Source organism: Neolamprologus multifasciatus, chromosome 18 (assembly GCF_963576455.1).
Source record: "Neolamprologus multifasciatus chromosome 18, fNeoMul1.2, whole genome shotgun sequence".
Taxonomy (NCBI): domain Eukaryota; kingdom Metazoa; phylum Chordata; class Actinopteri; order Cichliformes; family Cichlidae; genus Neolamprologus; species Neolamprologus multifasciatus.
In genome coordinates, this window is record NC_140456.1 from 27286744 (window position 1) to 27311169 (window position 24426).

At 42.4% G+C, this 24426-nt stretch overlaps 2 protein-coding genes across 2 annotated transcripts in view; one reads left to right on the top strand and one right to left on the bottom strand.

Annotated features, from left to right (window-relative positions):
- The window catches only part of LOC146498178 (amyloid beta A4 precursor protein-binding family B member 1-interacting protein-like), a 24832-nt gene extending 10016 nt beyond the window's left edge, over window positions 1-14816 (bottom strand). Inside the window, exons 1-12 of the mRNA XM_085139275.1 lie at window positions 14686-14816; window positions 10896-10955; window positions 9413-9500; window positions 8696-8907; window positions 8533-8604; window positions 8287-8446; window positions 6965-7086; window positions 6793-6867; window positions 6564-6707; window positions 4228-4338; window positions 2828-2926; window positions 2476-2560 (exon numbers count right to left, since the gene is read on the bottom strand). Of these exons, the coding sequence (XP_084995401.1) occupies window positions 2476-2560; window positions 2828-2926; window positions 4228-4338; window positions 6564-6707; window positions 6793-6867; window positions 6965-7086; window positions 8287-8446; window positions 8533-8604; window positions 8696-8907; window positions 9413-9500; window positions 10896-10955; window positions 14686-14715 (1258 nt within the window). The 5' untranslated portion in view covers window positions 14716-14816. The remainder of the gene's footprint in view (window positions 1-2475; window positions 2561-2827; window positions 2927-4227; window positions 4339-6563; window positions 6708-6792; window positions 6868-6964; window positions 7087-8286; window positions 8447-8532; window positions 8605-8695; window positions 8908-9412; window positions 9501-10895; window positions 10956-14685) is intronic.
- Window positions 14817-14924: 108 nt separating this feature from the next.
- Window positions 14925-22753, top strand: LOC146498179 (uncharacterized). Its single transcript, XM_085139265.1, has 6 exons — window positions 14925-17948; window positions 18054-18259; window positions 18517-18687; window positions 19117-19269; window positions 19930-19996; window positions 20168-22753. Exons 1-6 carry the CDS (start codon window positions 17252-17254, stop codon window positions 21721-21723), a joined length of 2850 nt encoding a protein of 949 aa, XP_084995391.1. The 5' UTR covers window positions 14925-17251; the 3' UTR covers window positions 21724-22753.
- The last annotated feature ends 1673 nt before the right edge of the window (window positions 22754-24426 follow it).

Here is a 24426-nt window from a genome sequence, read left to right on the forward strand (position 1 = left end):
CATCACAAAGTGGGATTCTAACAATTTGGTCAGAAACACAAACAGTAGGCTGTTGGACGTCATTTTATGTTCCTCTATGCACAGAGGAGCAGATACTGACCGTGCTGGCCTTCTATGGCCCTGTCCAAGTCTTTTTATGTAATAGGCTGTCTTCTAGTATCTCGCCAACACTCTTGAGACTGTACTGACAGACATAACAAACCTTCTAGTGATGCCAAACATGGATGTGCCGTCCTGGAGGAGCTGTTCCACCAGTGCAACATGAATGGGCTGCAAACACCAACTCGCTGCATCAGTAGTGACAAGAATATTTCCAAAAAAGGAAACTTAGAGATAAATCAGTCGGGAGGGATACGAAGAGATTAATGATCTGTGGCCACACAAGAGTAAAGCAAAAGTAACTATGGGAATGGGTTCATAACTGTACATGGAGAAATAGTTTAATTCAATTTTAATTTAAAATTTCATCACTCAACGTAAAATAGCAAATATTTGGGGTTTTGGGCAGCACGGTGGCACTGTGGTTAGCACTGTTGCCTCACAGCAAGAAGGTTCTGAGTTCAAGTCCACCATCAGGCTGTATGGAGGCCGTCTTTCTGTGTGCAGGTTGCATGTTTGCGTGGGTACTCTGGCTTCCTCCCACAGTCCAAATACATGCACTTAGTGGGGATAGGTTGATTGGAAACTCTAAATTGCCCATACGTGTGAATGCAGGAGCGAATGCGAGCGTGACTGTTTGTCTCTATCTACGTGTTAGCCCTGCAAAAGACTGGCGACCAGGGTGTACCCTGCCTCTTTCCCTAAGACAGTTGGGATACGCTCCAGCCCCCCCCCCCCCCCCCCCCCCACACACACACACACACACACTCACGACCCTGAAAAGGATAAGTGGAAGCAAATGGCCTTCAGGCAGCACTGGGGGCTTGAGCTTTAAAAGCAGATATGATTGCATGTTGCAGTTCACAGGAACACCTCTGAAAACCATTCACTGTATGCTGGCCATGCATGCAGGCCACTGGTGTACCACTGACTAAACAATCAGGAACAGACTTCACGAGTGTGGCCTAAGCCCCGATGTCATCTCATGGACCCTGTGCTCACCGCCCAGCACCATGGAGCCTGATTCACATTTCCTATAGAATACAGAGGTGGTGGCTTACAACGGCACCTACAATGAAATCTTGAGATCCTTTCCCAGGTGCTTCAACCAACATTACCTCAGTTGACTTTAGTTGGTCACTGATAGGGTGGGGCAAAGTCTCACCGTGGTTTCATTCTTAACCTGATGTGATAGTAATGATCCAAGCCATTTTACACACCATGGCTCATGTGATGATGTACATGATGATTAGAAGGTTAGCGACCACCACCAAAGAGGACGACGCCCACTAGGGTTTAAACACCTATCCACGTTTTGTTTTTAAAACTGAAGAAGCCTCTTGGATGTGAGGATGAATGTCTTCACAAGCTTAAAGATTTCCAGTTGCCTTATTTTAGCACACAAAGAACCGTTTTCACTCACAGTACACAGATTGTTATAATACTTCTGGAAACGTGCATGTCAATATATCTGCATGCAATAAGGGCAAGTAACATTAAGGAGAATCAGCATGTCCATTATTCTTGTCACGGTACTGGGTCGTGTGACCCAGTGTTTGAGTTTTTACGTATTTTTTGTATTCATTTTTAATCTAGTTAAATTCTAGGTTGCTGTTCAGACCTTATTTCTTAGTTATTTCTGTCATCTTCGCCTGTACTCAGTCTCCCTGGTTCCTGCGTCTACGTTTCATGTCTATGTGGTTATGTTAAGTTCATGTCATGTTTTATCTCCATGTCTATGTCTATGTGTTTCCTGTTTTATTTTGTAAGAGTCTGGTGTTCTTTGTTCATTGTAGTTAGTGTTACTCTCCCCTGTATTGTCATTGTGTTTCATTTGAGTCAGCTGTGTTCTCATGTGTCTCCACTTCCCCTGATCACCTCATGTGTGTATTTAAGTCCTCAGTCTTCCTTTGTTCGTTGTCACGTCGTCTGTGTACTCCCCCTCTAGTCAAGTTAAGTGGTTTTCAGGATTCTGTGCAGTTCATGTTTGCCATTTGGTTTATGTTGTTTTTCATGCAGCCGCACGATGAGGTCCTGTGCAGGTCATGTTCATGTCTGTTTCGTCACGCCATTTGGTTCACAGTTTCCATGCATCTGCACAGCATTCTGTTCACAGCGGTCATAGTTATTCCTTTCAGTCAGGTTAGTGTTTTTCCAGTTTAGGTTTTTGGTTAGTTGCAGTCTCTGTCCCTGTTATGTTTTGTCTACTCCCTTCTGCATCAGCCAAATAAAGGCTCGCTTTCAGTTTAAGTTCACTCCCGTCTCCTCGCCTGTGTTCGCGCCTGGGTCCACCACACACACTCTCCACACGGTCTGCCCCCGCTGGCCGTGACAATTCTAACATAGTTATATCTTAGTACAGACACTGAAACTTACCTTTATGTGCAGCAGACTGAAGGGTTTTTGTAGGAGAAGCTCTCTTCATCGCTGCCTGGTAGTTTTTATACAGGGCAGTTCCATACTGAACACACACAGAGGACACAGTGACATATATATACATATATCTTCTATATGTATAAAAGAGGGCTGTGTTTGCACTGTCCATTCATTCATGCCGTGGCAGACATTTCTGGAGTCACATAATTACATGACACACCAAAAAGTAGTTTCTAAAAGGTGTACACTCCATCCATCAACCTGAACGAGTGGACTGTTTGAACACGAGCCGGGTTTTTAATTTCACTGTTTATGGCAAAGCGAGCTGTGCTACAGTTGGGCTGAATCTGACCTTGGCTATTCTGATGGAGTTGACCCAAAGCACCAGTGTTTTTTCATCATCACAGCAAAGTAATTTGATGTAGGGAGAGTCTTTCTGGATGCATGGGTGCTGGGAAAAGAGTGACAACAAAGAAAGCTTTTATGCCAAAGAGGACGGCCAGTCATTTAGTATCACAGTCCACTTCATTGATGGGGAGAAAAGAGAAAGAAATGGTCAACAGGTATGCTTTCTGGTATCAGAAGCCTCTGAAACGCTGCATCCTACGTTACCCATAAGTCTAATTCTTTTAGCAACCTGGGAAAAGCCAACATCTTTCCAAACCTGCACATTTAAGCTCACAGTTACAAATCCTGTGACATCACGCTGACATCATTTACTCAAGATGTCTTTCAGCGACACACAGAAAATGTCCCACTGTTTTCCAAAGGTAGGGAAGTGGGTCTCATTTATATTAAATTAAATGCTAGATTTTGGTGCTTCTGTAAAAATATATATTTGTAATCCACAAAAGCATCCAGCAGAGGGCAGGCCATGCCAAACTGTAACTACAGAGTGGGCCGTGAATAAGCACTGAAGGGTTAAATCATTGCTCTGCCACTGTCATTGTGGAAGTCTTTCACGTGACTAACACTACATCTATAGAGTGCACGGGATTGTCTGGTCAAATACTGAGAAACGACCCAAAAAACAGGAAACTAGGTTGCACCCACTGGTCAGTATGGGCGAAACCAATTGAGGTTTTGTTTTTCTAGTACCACTTCCTCACTTAACTGCATCATCTGAAAAAAGCCATCTTGATCTGTTGTGCTGGAGTGCAGCTGTATGCTGAGTGCATCCGGTATCATTTAACTGTGGTCACTTTGGCTGGAGTGATATTTGAAACACATGTTAATGGAGAACAATATGAATCAGTATGAGTCTCAAGCGTACAGCTGAGTAGCCCTCAGATATAAACTTACATGACCTTCAAATAGTACTACGTCAGGTCTGCACTTTGCACCACTCCATGTTTAGGCCTGCACCCGAACTGAATTAAAATAAGTGATAAAAACCAAACCACAATCTTCTTGTTGCGCTCTGCACTTCTGGTCACTGGTCTGTTTTATTCATGCATGTTCAGGAAACCTTCAGAGTGCTTAAAACAGATCAGACTACTTGAACTAATGAGAATGGATACATCTCAGACTCATCTCAGGTAACTCAGGTAATTTTTCTTATAAGTATGCAAGTGTCCTTACACTGTGACTTTACAAAGAAGGGTCCCAAGTAAACAGCTGATCTTGTTTGTTTTGTTGTTGTGTGATTGCAACATCAGCCTATGATCAGAAAGAAGCGTGAAGAAATAGGAAAGTTGCATAAAGGGCTTCTTGATGCCATCGCCACTTTAAGATTCAAGCTGCTGAGCTGACCTTTAGCATGAAGCAGAAGTTGGTGGGAGCTCTGTACTTCTGTTTGTAGTTCTTGGTCATATAGATGTTGATTTTTTCAAAATGGACAAAGCAGGCGAGATCAGTGGACGACTGGAATATAGAAAACAACGGGATATTATGACACTGTGGCAGATAGATACATAGAACAAAAGCTCAGACATTGGCTTCCTTATAAAAGAACAAAATGTTTGTGATTTTGTCTCATTGTTTAGCAGCGCTTGTGGTAGGTATTAAAATCAAGGCAGATGGCCTTTGATGCAAATCCACGAGTTCACACACACGCTCAGTACCATGGAAATTATACTGTTAATCTCTGTTAATCTCCATTTTTTAATGTTCAACACATCATGTTCACACATGTCAAAAGATATTAATCTTCAGCTGAAACTTCAAAGTCTCTCTTCTTGGAACTGTAGATGACCAACGGATGACGGCGCTGTACTTTACTTCTTCTTTTTGCTCTTATTCTCATGTAGACACATAAGACACACACGTCTGCTCCATCCATGTCTCCTTAAACGATTCCTTTTATGTCTGTGATTTGCACATCTGCCTCGCACAGTGTTGCGAATTCTTTCACTTGGACGATTTTTGGTTGTCAAGCCTGGACGGGCGGTGTTTGTCTGCTCCGTTTTAGTGACAAAGACGACATGTTTCCCTTTAGTGTCGGCGAGGCAGCAATTCAAATTGTCCGTCTTCATTTCTCCAGCTCTTCCTCGTGTCTTTCCAGCTCTGTGATGCTTGACCGCTCAGATGGATGCCATTATGCACTTCACACGCAGGCGAAGAATTCTTGGATTGTTGTGTATTGGCTGCTCTCATACTTGTTTTAACAATTCGATTTAGTTCAAGTTTAGTTATGTAGCACAAAATCTCAACTACAGTTGCCTCAAGGTGCTTTCTATTGTAAGGTAAAGACCCCACAGTAATACAGGGGAAAATGAGCAAGCACTTGGTGGCAGTGGGAAGGAAAAACTCAGTTTTGACCAACATGTTTAGCTTTACACATTTACGATCAGCAGTCCTTCTGTAAAGCTGAATAAATGGGAAGTGAACTGCCTGGCACTAAATCAGGTGAAAAACATTTTACTAAAGCTGTACATGAGCAAGATTCTGATGATGTTTGTTAGTCAACTCAATTGCTGTATGTGTGTAGATGTTATCTAAATAAGACTTTGCTACATCGTACATGACATGCAGTAGCAGTGAACTGAAATATGCACCTGAACTGTTGCTAAAAAAAAAAGAAGGCAGGGCTGCGCCATCACTAAGATGGTTTTGTTTTTAGTAAATTCACATGAGATAAAATCAGACGATAGGTGTGCACTACAGTAACTCTTATTTCCAGTTAGAAAGACACTCCTTTATCTGCCTGCTTTACCAGGTGTTTGGCTGCTTTTCTGTTCTTTACCTCACGACCGCTTTCCCACGCTGTCGATCTCAATACTGACATCATTACTCTAGTCCAATCATCTTCTTGCCCGCCTTCTTTGAGCCAATAAGCCCCCAAGTGATCTCTCCTCATTGAACTGGCTTTTACATTTAAGTAATAAACAGTAAAACGTCTCTGACTAAGGCTCTTGTGCTTACAACATGATGTGCCTAAAAAGCTGCATTCTGTCTGAAGGCCACCAGATGGCGACAGACGTGTTTGCAAAAAGTCTGTGGAAACAGCTTTCTGAATTGACCTCTATAAACACTCCTGCTGAGTTCGTGGTTCATCATTTTGGGTCATGCTGAATAAAAAATTAAGTCTATTTTGTAAATCTTGATCATATTATATTTCATAATGAAGGACTTACTGGAATGAAACCACTTGCAAACTGGTTAATGACTTGTTGTTAGCAAGCAATGGAGGCGTGGTGGTTGCCTCATAGCAACAGTGCTGGGTTCAAATCCAGCATCTGTGTGGATGTGTGTCTTTGAGCTGTGGGGTTAGGTTAACTGGTGCCTGTCTCTCTGTGCTGGCCCTGTCACAGACTGGCCTATCCTATCGCAGGATACTGATGGTAGCTGGGGATAGGCTACAGCTCTGGTGACTGTGAATTGGAAGATATATACACAACATACATACAACAAAAAGTTATATGTTCTGGAATTCAGTGCAGCTATCACAGTATCTACATGTAGCTTAAATATTTACAGCAGTTTAGGTCTGAGATGAGACAGGCCTCATTGAGATCAGCTTCGCCTAAAGCCGAGCAGCAGAAAACAGCTAGCCTGGTGTAAGCTGTAGAAATGATTTTGCTCACTCAGGTTGCTAAACCTGTTTTCTTTTAAGCAGCAATACAAATAGAAACTTTGATTTGCTATACCTTTGTTTTTCCTTTGGGCACAAAGTAGATGCCCGAAGCCCTGAGCACAAAGTAGCGTGGTTTCCAAACCTTCTTCCCATCTTCTTTGAGGTAAAGTGTGCCCTCTAAGTCGGGAACGATCAAAGTCAAACCCCCGAAATTCTCCTGCAGCGTCAGAGGAATGGCATGAAATGCAAAACTGAAACGTGACACCATCAATGAGATGCAAAAATGTGGCACTGCGACTGACCTTGACAAGGAGATCTTTAGCCTGCTGGTTAATCGCACTCAATGCTGCCTTATCCTTTTTCCACATGTAAAATATCTTCACGAGATGAGAAAAGCACAGTTTACTCACTGAGCATTATAACATATAATCACACTTCACCAAGAAGCAGGTGCTCTGTTACCATATTGCTCACCTGAGGGTCTGTGAACATCACATACTTTTGTGGTCTTGGCAAAAAGTAGATTTTGTTTTCACTGTACCGAGTCCAAGCAGACAGTGGTTCCACCAAATGTTCATGATCCTCAAAGGTTCTTTCTGAAATAATGGACAAATAAAGCAATTTAGGGAGGATACTCCACAAAAAACCTTTGGAAAGTGTGAAATGTGTGCTCAATTCAAGTGAATTCAGTCTTATTTCTATCCGGTCGTTAAGTGATGATGTGACGAATCCTACTTCCAGGCCTAAAGTAGTCTGCGTTTAATATGGCTTTTGTGTTGTTAACATGTTTAATGTTTTGTATTTTCTTCTATTTAATCTCAAAAAGCTCCTAAAACAGTCAGTGATCACTGTTGACCTCCCTCGGCTTTTATTACCGCTAATCATTTATTTAAGCTCAGTTTTTAAAACCTTAGGATGTAACTACAGCCCAGCCCATGCAGCAGTATATGAATGACTAACGTCTATTGTGGATGGATTATCTCAGTTGTTCTCCTGGCTTAAGTTTGGTCCTTTTACAGCATCCTGCCATGCGATTACATTTGTTCCTGACCACCGAGAACACTCACGTTAACTTTTATCAAGTGGAAAAAAAGTTAGCTTGTTTATATTATGCTAACATAGCTGTGTCGCTAGCGGTCACGTAGCACATCATTATATACCAGCTAGCCCAACTTCAGTAACCCTACAAACGTCACTGCTGTTTAGTTTTCTGTCTTCATTTATGTTGGAAGTGATAACAGAGCTGTACGTTTTTAATTTGTTTCCAAAACCCTGCAGTCAGGACATGCTATATTGTATTTAGATAGAAGCTAGCGAGCTAACTTCCTGCTAACTTCTAACTCTGTTAAATGTCATAAATTCTGTTTTCATGGATGCCTGGATGTTAAACTCAATTGTTACACCTGATAGAGCAGAACGCTGATCATTTTATTAAAGATGAAGGACTTTAGACAGTTTTTCAACTCTCAGTAATGCCATAGTGATCGTTTGATATATGGACCTGCAGCGGAGTTTAGGCCCAGACATGGCTAGTGACGTCAGACTTAACGACCGGATAGCACCAAATTAGAGACTCTAGAATAATACAGACAAAACCTCAACAATTACACAATACCCCTGTGAGCAAGCACTTGGCGACAGTGGGAAGGAAAAACTCCCTTTTAACAGGAACAAACCTCCAGCAGAACCAGGTTTATCAGCCACCTGCTGCAACCAGTTGGGAGTGAGGGGAGGAAGACTCCTCTGTTATTTTGACTACCTGTTATCATGTTTACATGTGTGTGTCTTTATCTCACCAATCAGCAATTCGGGGTTGGTCTCACACAGACTCCAGACAGTGCTGCAGTCACAGTGCGTCTTCTCAAACAGTTTGTCCAAGACCTCTCGCACCGATTGCCTCTCGTCCACCATCAGCGTCTTGGAGCTGCCGTCACTCATGAGCACCTTCACAATCAACTGAGAGAGGCACAGTTACTTTAACTCAAGATTAAATGCACACACACACACACACACACACACAAAAGAAAATCTGCTGATCTTACCTTCCTCATTTTTGCTTCTTTCAGCTTCTCTAGAGCTAGTTTTATTTTCTCTGCTTTTGTTTGGGGTTCTCTCTGGAAACATAGAAGAACGTTATCTCTTTTGCCGCCCATGTCCAGGAAATTCTGACTTTCTATTTTCTCTCAGTGCAAAACTTTGGTTTACCATTTGCATGTCCCTGCAGGATACATCTGTGCCTGGCGGGGGAGGAAGGGCAGTGGCTGTCTCATGTTTCTGAGTCGTTGCGGGTGGTGCAGTTTGATCGTTTGTACCGCCGATGTTTGGTTCAGAAGTAACGGGTTCCTGCGCGGCTGACTTTGATTCCAGGTCGGCCATTAGAGCATCCAGATCATTGTCTTCCAGTTCATTAAGAGACTCTGTAAGGAGATGTGTGGGTTTAACTATGACCTCAAGAGGGTAAGTTGGAGAATCATGAACGTAAGGCTGATTAGTTCAAAACTTGAACTGGCAAGACACATCTATTGAGAAAAAATTAACGAGCAGCATATTCCAGTGGGAATACCAGGGAATCCTGGGAAACTAGGAGTGTACAGTGTCCTGTATCTCCCTCCCACTAAAAAACATGTTTGTTTTTGGTTGTTTCAAATTGCTGATATACCTTTTTTGCACCTCGGCCATAAAAAGCTCATCAGGTACGACAGATGAATCTATTAAAATTCTTTACAACGTCAAGTCTCAGTCACCTTGCCCTCAAGGTCAAAATGGGACCCCCCCATAGGTCAAGTTTTCTGAAAAGCTTGGTTAATGTGATAACTCAAGAAGGAAGTCACCTTGGATTTTCAAATGAATGCCATAGCATCTACTCGGAGGCTGAGGGGGAGCGCTTTTCTTCTGTGAAACAGGGTTTCATCTGCTACTCACCATTCAGGTCGTTGAAGCCAATGGAAAAGGCTTTTTCTGTCTGGGCAGCAGAATCCGCTTCTGGTGAGTCACCTTCAGTCTTCAGACTCTGCAGGGACATAACAGTAAATCAGCATCATCAGAGCCCCCCCGCCATCCCCACAGCCATGAATTACAGTTGCATGTCGTGAAAAACACATGTATGATCACAGAGGTCGTGTTCTTGGAGGGAAGCAACAAACTTCATAGTTTGAGGTGGCGCTTTAAATCGAAACCCTGTGTCCTCAAAGTACTCTGAACTGCTGTCTCTTGGTAACTTGTTTCCCTGTACTTCATCACGCTCTGTCTCCGAGCTAAATCGGTAACAGAAAACACATTGCGCTCAGTATTTGCAGGGGACAATAAATCACAAGTGTGTTTGTTAAGAAAGAACGATTCATCACAACGTTACAGATAATCACTGATTTATAATTGGGCCTTCCAAACTAAGGAAATGGCTCTGATATTTCAGTGTCCCCACCATTAAAAAACTTGCTATCAAGAAACAGACTCAAACTGTATGATTTTAATTGTTAACATGCTCTGTCTCTGCAGGCTCACTCATAAACAACCTGGGCAGAAAACCTGCAAACAAAATGATGCCTCCGAGCGGGCTGTTCCACCCTGCTGACTTTGCCTAATAACACATTTGGTCATACTGGAGCTGCTCCATAAATGACACCGCCAAGCCTCTTTAGACCAGACCTTTTTATACTTTCCTTTAAAAAAGATGTTCTACCTCCGAGGCAGTAAAGCATAGAGAACCAACTCAATCAAGGCAATAAATGGAATCATTTAAATCCTTTTGTTTCTAAGAGTCTCTGGGGGTCGACGCTTAACTCTAAATGCTTCTCTCGCGAATTCTCCTAATAGTCTTTGGAATGGTGTTTATCACTGATGGCTTTCCAAAGAGGATGGAAGTCAGTGACAAATGGAGCCTTCCTGGTAAGCATGATGTAATACTGAACATAGATTGATTCCATTCTCAGGGCCGTGCTCGTTTGCAGCTCACATGCAGGGGTTGGAAATTGACACTAACACGCCAAGTCTCAGACGCAGGCTTCAATCAGTTATGAGTGTATAATGTATTTCTTGGCGAGCTGCAGTTTTATGATGAGCAGCTTATGTGTGTTTAAGGAAATCTGCAGCCATCGCCTTACAGTCCAATCCACAGATGATGACTTCGCATGTCAGCATTACGGTCGTCTTTAGGATGCCCGTTGCAAAAACAAAAAGGCTGTAATCAGACAATGCCCAGATTATGACTAAAACACTGAGTGGATTATTTACTTCCATTAACCTGTTCCTGCCTCAAAAGAATGGCATCTTGCACAATATCAACATGAAACATTATTCACACATTTTTCAATCTTTTACAGGGATTACCATGTACCTTAAATGTTCATCAGCTTACGGCATCACAATCAAATCAAATCGAAAACAAAAAAAAGAAAAGAAAACTCACCTGAGAGAGATGATCCATCTCTCCGAGCAGGTGAGTGAACATGGCGTCTATGTCGTCCATCTGCAAACGGTAGAACGAGGAATTCAGATTTTTTTTAGGAGCAGTTTAGGGGGACAGAATAATGCAAGATGCAGAAAATAAAGTAGATAATGGTGAACCGCCCTGTAGGAGGCACTAGGAAGTGAAAACTTTGAGCGATTTCAGTTCGTTTTGCGATCAGTTTCGTGTTTGTTTTGTGTCAGTTCTGTTTGTGGAAAAACTGAGGGGGGTGCAGTCCGGCATAACAGCTGACATTTTTGTGGCAGGGCCCACGCAACCAGTGAGCGTATGCGCACACATGCACAGTTCTGGATGTGACAATCCCCACGGCAACAGGGGATAAACAAAATGCAAAGTGCAGCATCTATTTAGACAGAGCAATCAAGATAGGATTGCTATTTCTAAATAAGGTCAGAAGCAATGATCCGTTTCCGTGCTGCTCTGGCTGCAAAGTCGCTTCAATTCATTGGACAGCAAACGTGGAGCTTGTGACCTTCCATTTTCTAAGTGTTCTCTTTAGTATGAGTGCACAGCATAGATACATTTCTTAAATAAGCTAAATAGTTTCCCCCTCCTGTAGATGCCATCTGTGTAACTCTTTGTACAGTCTGTGATGGAAAAGCGATAGCTAAAACCCAAATGCTTTGTTTTCTTCGCACTAAATTGATCAGCCCTGCAAAAAGGCTTCATTGAGATCAAAGGTTTTCACCAGACCAAATTTTCTGTGGAATTCAGTGTCTGGGTTTTTCCATATGGGGGCGGCATCTTGCCAGCTTTAGGTCTTGTGTGTGGATCAGCTTGAAAAGCAAACTGAAGAATGAGCCCTCTGCTTCTTGCCAACTCTGCGAGACTGTTGCAATATGTGGCTGTCAATACCAGTAGATGCACTTATTTTGAAAAGTCCCAGCAGCTTACCTTGACTCTGAAAGCTGCACGTACAGCAAATATAGACGTGGGGATGGTGGTAAGATTTAATATAGTCGTTTTATTTGAAGCGACTTGCCTCTTTTGTATGTGCTTATTTATGAGCTCAGCAGGTCATAAGCACGATACCATTTCCTGATCTTCACACACATCTGCACTTTTTCTGCAATTTTTCTATGACACATAAGCACGTAACACTGCAGTCATACAATGGCTCTGCAAGTTTGCATCTATTATTAGCTTTTCTTTTCTTTTTTGATCTAATTTCAAAATGTGTGAGGTGGAAACTGTTTCCATTCTTTTTTGTACGTCGTTAGGTTTTGCTCTTGTTTGAGCAACTGACTGTCTTTAACATTAGAAATGCAATCTAATGTACCCATCTTAACATGCTAACGTATAGTTTTGCACCCTGTCCTGTTCTGTGGATTTTATCTTTTGGGGTTTTTTTCTCTTTCATCTAAGAACCCTACACTGGTTATAAAAGATGAACACCTGGGCTATTCAGAAACAACATCTTTAAATTAAGGGCTTATGGGCAAACTTTACTATTTAGATTATTAGTATGAATTTGTCATTTCTAGTAATTTGAGGATTTCAAGTTCTGTATTTTTTCTCATTTTAGCTGTGATTTGACTCAATGAGTCACTATTAATCCTGTTAGCTGTATAACGTTTTTTACCTTTACATTAAAAAAAACACCTTATTTTTCCTGAGGTAATCTACCTGCTCTGGCTGAAAATATTTGCATGGACCAAAGAGGTGTTGTTACAGGCTGTAAAAATGAAAACTGTTATCTAAAGGACGCTAAAGTGCCCCATAGATCTAAAGAGTGCTGTCATTTTAAGTGAAACATTTCTTCAAGTTTGTAATTAAAAGCAAGACTTTGTCCCCACTTTTCCTAATACTGGCTCTAGGTTCTATGTTTTGTATATATATATTTTGAAGTATTAAGCTTGAAGAATGAAGTACCTTTGGGGCTATTTCGAATCTAAATCACTTTCATCCAGCCTAAAAGACCTATTTCAACAATGAGATGCAAATGTATTCCCTGTATTCGCAATTCAGTTCACTTCAGTTTTATTTATATAGCACCAGATTACAACAAGAGTCGCCTTAAGGCATTGTATATTGTAAGTTAAAAATGCTACAAAAATACAGAGAAAACGGCAACAATCAGACCTCCTATGAGCAAGCGCTTGGCGAGAGTGGGAAGGAAAAACTCCCTTTTAACAGGAACAAACCTCCAGCAGAACCAGGTTCGGGGAGGGGAAGCCATCTGCCTCGACTGGTTGGGGGTGAGGGGAGGGAGACAGGACAAAAGACACACCAGTAGAAGACTGCCAGAGATTAATGATAAGTAATGAGTACATGCAAAGTGTTATATAAAGACAAAAAGAGTTAAAAGAGGTGAGTGAATTGCATCATGGGAAGCCCCCAGCAGCGTAGGTCTGATGCAGGGTAACTAAGGGAGGACGTATTAAGCCTAATTGTGATTATGGACATTGAATAATAAAGTCGAGGTCAGTAATATAAATAAAGGATGACCACAGCAGACATCGGTTGGGCTGTTTAGTTTGGTCCTAATATATTGCAAACATTAAAGCTGCAGCTTAAAGTATAGAACATGCAGATTCTGTCCTGTGTGCACCGAGTCATACATGTTGTTTGAAACATGTATAAACTGTCTGCCTGTATTTATTAGTCTCTGCATAAATTGCGCATTCTCATGCGACAGATGCGCGTCCGCTGTGCCATCTCTGTTGCTCAGTCTCATTCTGTGTTTACGCCGAGCAGTAAACAGACCATTAAAGTGAAACGGGGTAAAAGGGGAAGAGTGGAGCGAGATGTAGCTCACTAGGTATTGCTTCCACATGAAAGTGAAATTTTTGGATCGCTACAGAACTTTACCTCTGGACTTCTGCGTCACACATGTGAAACTCATTCCAATCCTCCGTCTCCTTTGTCTCGTGTAACCTTTTCGTTTAATTTTTTCCCCCGATTAATTTCAACAAATGTGCATTTGCAGACTGCGCTCATGAAAGCAAGCATCGCAAACACCACATTTGTTTATGAATTCCACGCTCTCATCAGGCATGTCAGAGTGTTGCCTCTGCCTCCCGATGTGGTCTCACACATCAACAAAAACGAGGCAACGCCAAGAGACACGCAGGCGGCCGTGCCAAAGCCTGAGCACAAAAGGCGATTTATTGAGATGTACGTGCACGAAAGGAATCACAGTGCATTGACTGCTAACAGTAAGCCAACATGTTTTCTCTCTTCTTGCAGTCGAGAGCTTCTTGCTGTTTTCTAATTAATTGCACAACCGTCCACTGGCTGCTGTGAGAGGGCATGTGTTTGTCTTAAGCAAAGCTGATGTGGCCATTCAAGTATTTAACTCTTAAAAGAACCAACAGAAGGCAGAAATGTGTGCATGCACAGTAAGCCAAAAGCTTTACATACTTCAGATGATTAGATTCTTATCCATCGCTCACCATGAAAGTGTGATCACTCTTAACATCAGGCTGCAGTGTGACAACCAGCCCCAAAATACAGCGAGAGCCAGAGCAACAAGAGCATCACTGAGCTGATCTGGACTTACAGCTACATGAAACAACCAAAACTCGCAAAAGCAAGACTTCATCTCTTAAATGCTGATTTAATCATGCTCATTTTATTTAAGGCTATCCTGCAGCACAGCACTGAACTGTTAACACAGTAGTTCTGAATTCAGTAGTAGCATATTTTTTATTGTATTGATTTACTATGAAGTTCCAACCAACTTAAATACAAACTCTATCTTTCATTAAAACATTTTTAGCATTCTTACCTTTTCTCTGTCTTTGACACATGGAAGCATCACAGAGTGAGTGTCATTGCTGCAACCCTGACAGGTCAGTCTATATGTGAGCACTTGCACATGTGACTTTGTCTGCACTGCCTGATATGCTACAGATATTCGCTCAGCTTCCTCTGAAATCAGGAAGTAGATCTAAGTTTTTCTGGTAAAGCAGATAGGGCTTAAGTAGTGCTCTGGGCTCTACTTCTGGCCTGGCAGGGCCGCACAGTTGTTTTCACTACTTTCTTCTGGTAAGAGCTATCAATAGTTCCTTAATGTGGGAATGTGCAACTGATATATACCCTTTTAATGTAGTACTTAGTCAATACAAATTTGTATTTACAATATTTATTATTTGAATGGGGGCTGGCGATGTCAGCAACCTTCCAGTTTCCTTTAAAACTCAGATGTCTGAGAACATTTTAGCTTGTTTTTTCTCACATTTGGTTTACTTATACTTGTTTACTATACCTGACATTGATCTGTGATGTTTCTTTTATATTTTACATTTGGTCTACATAATATTTACGAGGTTGATTACACCTCTATAGGCTTTACTTGTCATACATCATCATTAAAAACTAACATACATGAACACATTATTAAAATTATTAATATTTTATAATATGTCACTTTAATGTGTTATTGTAAAAAGATGCTGTGGTGGGAAATCATTTGAAAACGTTGTACAACAAAAGGTCTTTTAGAAAACGCACACAAAGGATTAGAACATTTTGAAATATGAATGAAAACAGATCCTATATTTATTATATTTAGTGCAATAGACTACACAGAACCCCTGCAGATTACAATAAAACAAAATGCTGTTTTGAGTTTAGGAGAGCGGTGCGCATGTTTCAGCTTTTCCCTGATGCGAAGTGGTTTTGATAAGATGAAACTGTTTCTTGTCATTAAATGTTAAATGTACTGACTCCCTGCCGCACGGCCATATGTTAATGTTTACTTAAGGGAACAACAGCACGATGTTGAAAAAAGTTCTACCAAAGATTGTTTATGGACAGTGGTGGAGTGGAGTGGAGTGGGGTGGAGTGGAGTGGTGCAAACAGCTTTAAGCCCTCAAACAAAATCGTATTTGACAACTTTGAAATGTGAGCGAGCAAAGCGCAGAGCAAAGCGAAAGAGCTGCTGGAATAGATGCATAGAATAAACATGATTCATCAGGATGACATCTCTTCTTTATCTGTCTGTCATTTTAAGATGTGGTGTACTTTTTTTTCTCCTTTGGTGCTTTGTTTTTGCATGATCACAAATAAAATGCACACGAACTTAGTGCAGAGGTGCGATTGTAGACAATGCAGTGTAGTGTATTTAATATTTAAAGCACTGCTGTGCAGATGTGCAGATAGAATGTGTAAAATCTAATAATGTAAAACTGTAACAAATATTTTTGTATTGAGGCTTTTCAGATAATAGAAGACCCCCCCCCTCTATCTGGCTTTTAATCACTGTGAACCTTTGTTCAGCGTTATTGAGAGTTGTCGGCATATTCAGAGTCCTATGTGGTCTCACACTTGCTAATTTATGTGTTGCACCTTCAACATTAGCTGGCAACTGTGCATATGTGTGTGCACATTGCACTTTAAGCCCTCTATACAGCCTTTTGAGAATGTCTGCATTGCCAGCTCAGGACATCTATCATGGCTGTTTGTAAGCTCTTCTTCTGGTTGATTTACAAGAAAGTAATGTGGAGCTACACAGAGGCTTCCTTGGTGTGTGATGAGAGGGTGAATGCCATTTTACTGTGAAAATAAGAAGAGAGGGGAGCATTTAAGTGCTTCTAATGTGGGTTAAAGCTTTAATCAAAGCCATGTGGGGTCAGAGAAGGGAAATGAGAGTGGCAATAAAATGTAATAGAGTTTACATTTTACAGGAGAGGCAGTTTTGACTCCAGCTTTGTAATACACCAGAGTTGTGTTTAGAAGTCAGCACTCTGCCCAGAACCAAAGAAGAGATCAAAGCTTTGATGTCATTTAAAGTTTTTTATTCTGACGGGTCTTGTTAAAAAACCACAGGATTAATCCTGTCATCCAAATCAGTCGTAAAGGGCGAAGAAAGAAAGAGTTGCATGTGAAAGATTCTGTAAACAAAGTCCCTGAAATTCCTTTTAGAGGCTCCACGTCACTGCTGTATGTGTGTAAAAGTGCTTATGACTGACCATCCCAAGTGTGAGAATAAAAATAACCTAAGGATAGTCCAAATATGCGGTGCTTGAGTAGGAATGGAGTGACTCGGCAGAGTGGTATGTCCGGGAAAGCTACGGGTTAATTTAAGACTAGGAGCAAAACCTGGTGCCAATTAGAAGCATTGAGCGCCACATGTGGACTAGACCGAACTATCCACAGAAGGGGCAACGGGGTCTGAATTCGTGCGCAATGGAGGCTAGTTGCATGAGTGCGCAGTTGCTTACGGTTCTTACTGGCAATTGCTGATCCTGCAATTACTGATATGATGGATATTTTCTTAAAGAGATGATCAAACAGTATCCACAAGTCTGAAGGACGCTCTGATGCTCTGAGAGGCCCCCATTAAAACGTGGATGTTTTACATTTTTACCTTTAAGGATTGCAACATGGCAGGAATCTCTCTCATATTTTCACTTTTTGTCACAACTCTGTTCTTCACGGGGAGTGTATCGGACATCTGCCGAGGACCGCGCTGCTTTTCTGGTCACGACTGGAGCAGACCGTGCGTGGGAGCGCAGTGCCAAGGGCGCACGGACACATCCGCGTCCCGACGGCAGTTTGACCACTCTGCACAATCCAGGCAAGGACAAACCTATCCGACTTACCAACACGACGCTCATTTCCGTCAGCACAAAGCACAGAGCGCGCCCTTAGCACCGTACACCGTCATCCAGCCTCAGCACGGAGGCTTTACGCAGGCGGCAGGTACGGATGGCACCAGGAGGACGAACCCGAGGACAATCACGGCGGAGGTGTTCCACCCTGGCTGCGCCGGGGGCACCTGTCCGACGACTGTCTCTCATCGCCCCACGAGTGATGACAGCGCAACGCGGGAGTGCAAAGGCATTGGATGTAAACTGCCCTCCCGGATGCGCCAGAGGAACGGTAAGCTTTGCGTTGGAGACGGCTGCAGCACGCAAGGAGACGACGGGAGAGGAAGCTCGTCACCTGTTCATGTGACGGACAGAGCGGCACAATTTCTGGACGAGTTCCCAGACCTTGGGTCGCAACGTGGAGCATGGATTCAGCTGACATGTGACATGAAACCAGGTGGGTATCAGTTTGCAAGCGATTGGTCAGAAAATTCAAAGAGAAATAAACTAAAAATGATAATCACTTCAGTTGCTATGTAACAGGTTTCTTTGTTTACTACAGGGAACAATGACGTTCCCTCAGAGGATGCTCTAGTCCTGCAGTTGCAGCTGTCTAAGAGTCAGGAAAGGTTCGTCGAGGCCCTCAAAGGCCAACAAAACGAAGTCAAGGAGCTACAGAGGCTGCTCAGTGAGCAGCAAGGAACGTTGGTCAACCAGCAGAGAGAAATACTTGACCAGCAGAGGAGGATGTATGAGCAGATGGAGCAAGTAAGGCTGCTGTGACTGATAATGAGGGAGATATCAGTAGTCCCATAGTAGTAGATAGCCCCAGAGTCTTGGGGCAGTATTTAAGTGTTTTTTTTAAGTGCATAGAAAGCACCTAATCCACTGAAATTATATTATTTTTCTCAACTCCCTGAAACAGATCAGTTTCATTTTGAATCAGATAAGGACAATATTTCCTAGCAAAGTGAAGAAATAAGACAATTCCAAAGTGTTATACAAGTAGTTCTCTCTTCCTCCAGGTAAAGGCTCAGTACAACATACTGATGGACAGCATCAAACAAACATCTTTCCAGAACCTCCAGGGGGAGCTGGACAGTCGCATGGAAACCTTGAGTGGGCAGGTTAGAGCTCACCAAGCACAGCAGGCTCTCTCTTTGCACAAAGTGGACATGGAGGCCACTGTGATGGAGGTGAGCCTTAAGCTAAATTCTAAATGTGTTTACAGTAGTGATGAGATGTAAGAGATCTAACTGTCATATAAAGCATAAATTATAGAAGAATCTTAAATAAGCAAATCTGAGTGTACTTCTATTCATACCTGACAATTTTGGGCTTGTTAAGCTGCTGTAGCCTGCATAAACTTGTGGCCGCCTTTGCAAGCCACTTTGCAACCCATATCAAACTCACCTTCCTGTTTTTATGCTTAAAATATCACTTGTTGTCACTGAATATAAAAAAATAAAATAAAATATTACTTTTCTTTGTCAATTTTTAACTTTAACATCAACATATTTCTTTAACTGGAGTGCATTATGTGAACATTATGTCAAGCATTCTAATATCAAAATATTATATTTGACTACCATGGTTCTAAGTATCATTGTGTTCAATGCCATTAGGTGGGTCGCCCCCTTTTGACCTGTGGCAGTTGTGGGCCTGATGAGTACTGTGGCTACAGCAGTGGCCGTCCTCGCTGTGAGAAGTGCACCGTCTGTCCTGCTGGATTCTTCCTGGTCGCCCAGTGTTCAGTACATGCAGACAGGATCTGCCAGGTTAGCATGTGTTAGCATGTCTTTTAACCACATACAGGAAAGCGGTGACAAATCAGCTTGACAAAAATGTAACATAAGATCAGATCAGTTAGGCCACCAAGCGAAGCTTAGTCTGGAATCCCTGTGCAACAGCTGCTGAAAGTTTATCTAAATCAGACAAAATCAACTGATGGCTATGCTGATGTGTTTTTGTGCATCCACATTGGCAAATTTCATACAGAGTGGGCTAGTTAAGCTGCTTTAGCCTGGCTAAAAGCCACTTTGCAAACCATATCAATCCCAGGTCCTTTTTATACTTAAAATGTCCTATCTTATCATACCATATCTGTTGTTACTTGTATCTGAATATAAACGACGGCAGCTGGAAATGGCAGTCTTCTTTTGACTGAAGTTTAGTTTATTCATTTAGAACTTTATGCACTTGCGGAAAAAAGTGTTTTATTGTAAGGTTTATGAGCCTTACAATAAAAGGTTTATCACAAGGTTTGTCAAAGCAAAGGAAAACATTTTTTACCAGTGGACCATATTAGAAGCAGTAGGCCTTTTGGTTCAGTACTTTTTCAGTGCTTGCCTGGAGTTGTTGCAGTATCTGCATGCTACTTTGCAACCCATCTCTTGATCCTACCTTCCAAACTGAAAGTTTCCATTTGTTTGTTACAGGACAGAGATGAATGTCTTGAAATAGCTGATCTGTGCGGAGGTCAACAGAAGTGTCTCAACACTCCAGGTGCTTTGAATTGTTTTAAACATTTGAATATTTTTGTTATGTGCTTCTTGATTTGCTGCACAACTTATGTATTATTAATTTTTCATAAATAGTGCGTTCAATAGTTTGGTCAAACATTATATCCATGTCTGAGAAGGATTGTTTGTTCTTTTCTTAATTTGTGCTTACCAGGTGGATTCAGATGCCAGGACATGAGAGAGGGAGAAGCACACACAGGAATGTGTGGCCGCGGTTACTTCTTCAACTCAGAGATGGATGAGTGTCAAGCCTGCAATGAGTGTGATGGAGACACGGTGGTCTCTCCTTGCACTTTTACCACAGACACTGTCTGCTCTGGCCATCCTGCCGGCCACAGTGCCCTCTCTCAGTCCTGGTCTGGAGATGTGACTCTGCAGGGGGAAAAAGGACACATGCTGGCTCAGGCCTTCCTCGGTGTGCAGCTTCACATACAGGGAAGAGGCGATGATCTGGTGTCCACTGAGAGTGGGCAGCTGGTTCTGAGACAGCATGGTCTCATATGGCTGGATGAGAATCTCTCAGTGACCCATGGTTGCCGCAGCTTCATCCAAGTGTGTCTGCGCATGAACAACACAGCCGGCTCTGAAGGTCGTGACCTCAGTGGGGTTCGTGTGGAGCAGCAGGAGGGTAGATCGCTCCAAGGTGTTAGCATCAGTGGGGTAGCAGAGGTCGCCCCAGGTCACATCATATCCCTCTTCCTCCGGAGTGCCACCCACCACTGTAACCAAAGCACTGAAGGTCTGCAGCTGTTCGAATCCTCCGTTGCCCCACTCAGCCTCCTCTGGCTCTCTCATGACACCGGTGCGGTTGCCATGACAGCACAGGCAATGGTCTCTGCACATTACCACACAAACTATCGCCCAGTCTTCCGTACCACCTCCACCTCTGACCCTTATGTAGTAGGACTTACTCACGATGGTCGCGGGATCCGGTTTGCAGAGAGTGGCACTGTGCGCTTTGTATTCCAACAGGCATTGTACTCAATGGGCCAGGCATGCGTGAGTGAGGGCTTCCAAATTTTGGCATACCTCAACCATAATGGAACCGGCATGGAGCTGCTCCGTGCCTTTAAACCAGGTGTCCATTACCGAGACACATCAATAGCATTGTCTGGAGCAGCTCAAGTTGTCCCGGGAGACACACTGGGTTTTGAGATTCTCTCTCCTGCGCAGTGCAATGTTCGCTTCTTTGGTGACGAAACGGGTATCAGTATTCTCAGTTTGGTTTGGGTTCCCGCTGCCATTTCTTCATCTCTTTCTGCCTCTGTGGCTAACACCGGCCTTCTCTCTGGAGCAGTTCGTAACAAGCCATTGTTCTTCCACCAGACCAGTCCTCAAGTGACCCAAATGGAGCTGCTGGCGAAGGGATCTGCAGATCAGAGACAAGATTTTTTATTCAGAGAGAGCGGTACAGTCAGTGTTGCTCTGGATCTCAAACTCATTCACTCCTGCAGTTTGGTCAAGGTGACTCTGCTCAGACGAAGTGATTTAGAGGGTTCAGGAGAGGGATCGAGGCCTATCCCTGTTGCCCAGCAGGTATCTGGCCAGATGCCTGAGGGCAGCCAGTGGGCCAGTGTGAGTCTGCGAGCGTCCTTCCAGGTTCACAACGGCACTGCGGTTTTCTTTTTACTAGACTGTGTGCGTGGACGAGTAAACCAGATCAGCCATCAAACAGGAAGTGGGGTATCTGCCCTCTGGGTGGCATCATAATGAAAGACAGATACTATGACGTTTCTTCTTATGGTCAAAAATCAAACCGTGAAAGAAACGATTTGACTTTTTGGAGACTTATTCACTTTTCAGAGAGTTACAAAGAAAGATTGACACCACTTTCATCTGTTTTAACAGAGAAGCCTTAACCAGTAGCTTGTTAGCTTAGCCTGACATTGTAAACTAGTGGAAATAGCTTCTAAGATTGTCCACAAGTAATCTGTGAGCACCTTTAAACCTAATACATTTGTTTAATGTAAAAAATAACCAATTAAAAAAATCAAAACTTTGTGATTCTTATGCAGTGTTGTGTAGCTAGACTCCCAGTCTTTGTGCTAAGCTAAGCTAACTGACTTTTACTTAACTTGCAGATGTCAGAGCAGTGCCAGTCTTTTTGTTTATTATTATTTTAGGTCAGAGTTAACCGTGCTTTCCAAACCTGAATTTATCCCTTGATTTTTGTTTGAGTTTAAAAGAAAATGTCTTTTAAAAAATACTAAATGTGGACTGTAGTGTATTTAAATGTAACATTATTCATTAGCTATATTTATATAACTATTAATATGTGTCATGATTTCTACATATGATAGCACAAAACAACTGTATTCACGTGATCATTTCTCATCCTCCAGTTAGTTCTTCTTTTTTTAGTTCCAGTTTTTCACATTTCACATTTGTCTGTTTTTTATTTATATAATTCAGTTTACTCTGTTGACGCCAAAGGAGTTTTAGATCCTGCCAGTGACTACAGCATTTTCTGCTGGCACTGATTCTCATTCAGGAGTTTTTCTCAAGAGCATGTGTTTCATGTTAGCCGCCATTTTCTAAATGGCTGAATATCTACTGCATGCTTTGTTTAATGACCACTTTGTGCATATTATGGACTTAAAGTCACTAAGCCTCGTTGAAACTAAATATTTTAAATAATGTAGTGGCTTTTAATCTTAACTGAACTGTAATGAAGTGTATATTTGATGTTTTCTTGTTAATCCAATAAAATCACCTTTGTTGTACTGGATTTTTCTTTATTGCAAACTTTGTTTGGCATGAAGTAAAGTCATTTAAAGTGAGATAAAGTTTGAAAGAAGAACGTTTGGTACCTTTAAAGTAAAACTTTTGATTCTTTATAACAAAGCTTTTTATTTAGCACACTTTGGGGATTTACTTTTACAGCATCACATGCTAATAGCAATAGCTAATGGTAGCTAATTTTAGCCAGCAAAAACTGACACAACACAAACACTGGGACATCGGATTGTTACCTAATTGTTATCTAATCAGCCACTCACATGGCACTAACTCATACATTTAGACCCCTAGACATCCTAGAGATCACAGGAGTGGACCACCACCTCACAACATGGATACTGGACTACCTCACCGACCAACCACAGTATGTGAGAACTCAGGGCTGTGTGTCAGACAGGGTCATCTGCAGTACGGGGGCCCCACAGGGAACGGTTCTGGCTCCGTTCCTCTTCACCATCTACACTGCAGACTTCTCCCACAACTCCACCCAGTGCTTCCTGCAGAAGTTCTCTGATGACTCTACAATAATTGGCCTCATCACTGATGGGGACAACAGGGAGCACTGACTGGTGGAGCTGGAGCTGGTGGTAGACGTCCGCAGAAACAAACATCCTCCACTCCAAACACTAAACATCCAATGTATTTACATTGATAGCGGATAGCTACAGGTATCTGTAGCTGATTATTTTAAGTGTGATGAGATATTTTGACTAGAAATTAGACAAATATACTTGGTAAAATTTTGAGATTTGCAGTGTATGACTCTGTGGTGGCCTCAGCCATCTTTTACGGTGTGGTCTGCTGGGGTGGCAGCATCTCTGCTGGGGACAGGAAGAGACTGAACAGGCTGATCCGGAGGGCCAGCTCTGTTCTAGGATCTCCTCTGGACCCAGTGGAAGTGGTGAGTGACAGCAGAAAGATGGCTAAGCCGTCATCTCTGTTGGACAACATCTCCCACCTCATGCAGGAGACTCTGACAGCACAGAGCAGCTCCTTCAGTGGCAGGCTGCGGCACCCACGATGTGGGACGGAGAGATTTCGCAGGCCTTTCCTTCCAACGGCTGTCAGACTCCACGACATGGTCACTGCAGATGACCACACATGTGCAGACAGACACACACACACACACATCCCATACACAATTGTAACTGTCTCCCTGATGTGCAATACTACCAAGTGCAATTTTTCCTACTATAACAAAGCATTTTATTCTATTTTGTATAGTGCTTTATTCAATTGTATATAGTATTTTATTCTTGTTGTATAGTATGTTATTCTATTTGATCTTATCCTGTTCTATTGTGTTTTTCTTAACGTTTACTGCTCTTAAACTTTCTGCTGTGACCAAAAAAATTCTCACATGTTGGACTAATAAGGGCTTATCTTATCTTATCCTCAGGGTGTCCTGCATTAGAGTAAGAATGGTTGGTGGTAAGGGGTAACCCCTAACCCTAACCCTAATCCCCCCCCTCCCCCCCCCCCCCCCAACAAAACATGTCTAGGGTTTACAGAAATGGTTTCAATACAGAGAAAATATTAAGGAAGTTGTAAATCACTGGTGGATATATATATTAAACCTTGAAGGAGGTGAGCTAAAGCAGCAAAGGGCCACGCTGGATGACAGTCCTATCAGGTCAAAACAGGAAACTGAGGCTACAGTTTTCCATAGGTCAC

Excerpts from the sequence above, each read along its gene's own strand:
- LOC146498179 (XM_085139265.1), top strand. The coding sequence starts at position 17,252 with ATGTTTTACATTTTTACCTTTAAGGATTGCAACATGGCAGGAATCTCT. Across the intron at positions 17,949-18,053 it reads GACATGTGACATGAAACCAG|GGAACAATGACGTTCCCTCA; the intron begins GTGGGTATCAGT and ends TGTTTACTACAG. Across the intron at positions 18,688-19,116 it reads TGGAGGCCACTGTGATGGAG|GTGGGTCGCCCCCTTTTGAC; the intron begins GTGAGCCTTAAG and ends CAATGCCATTAG.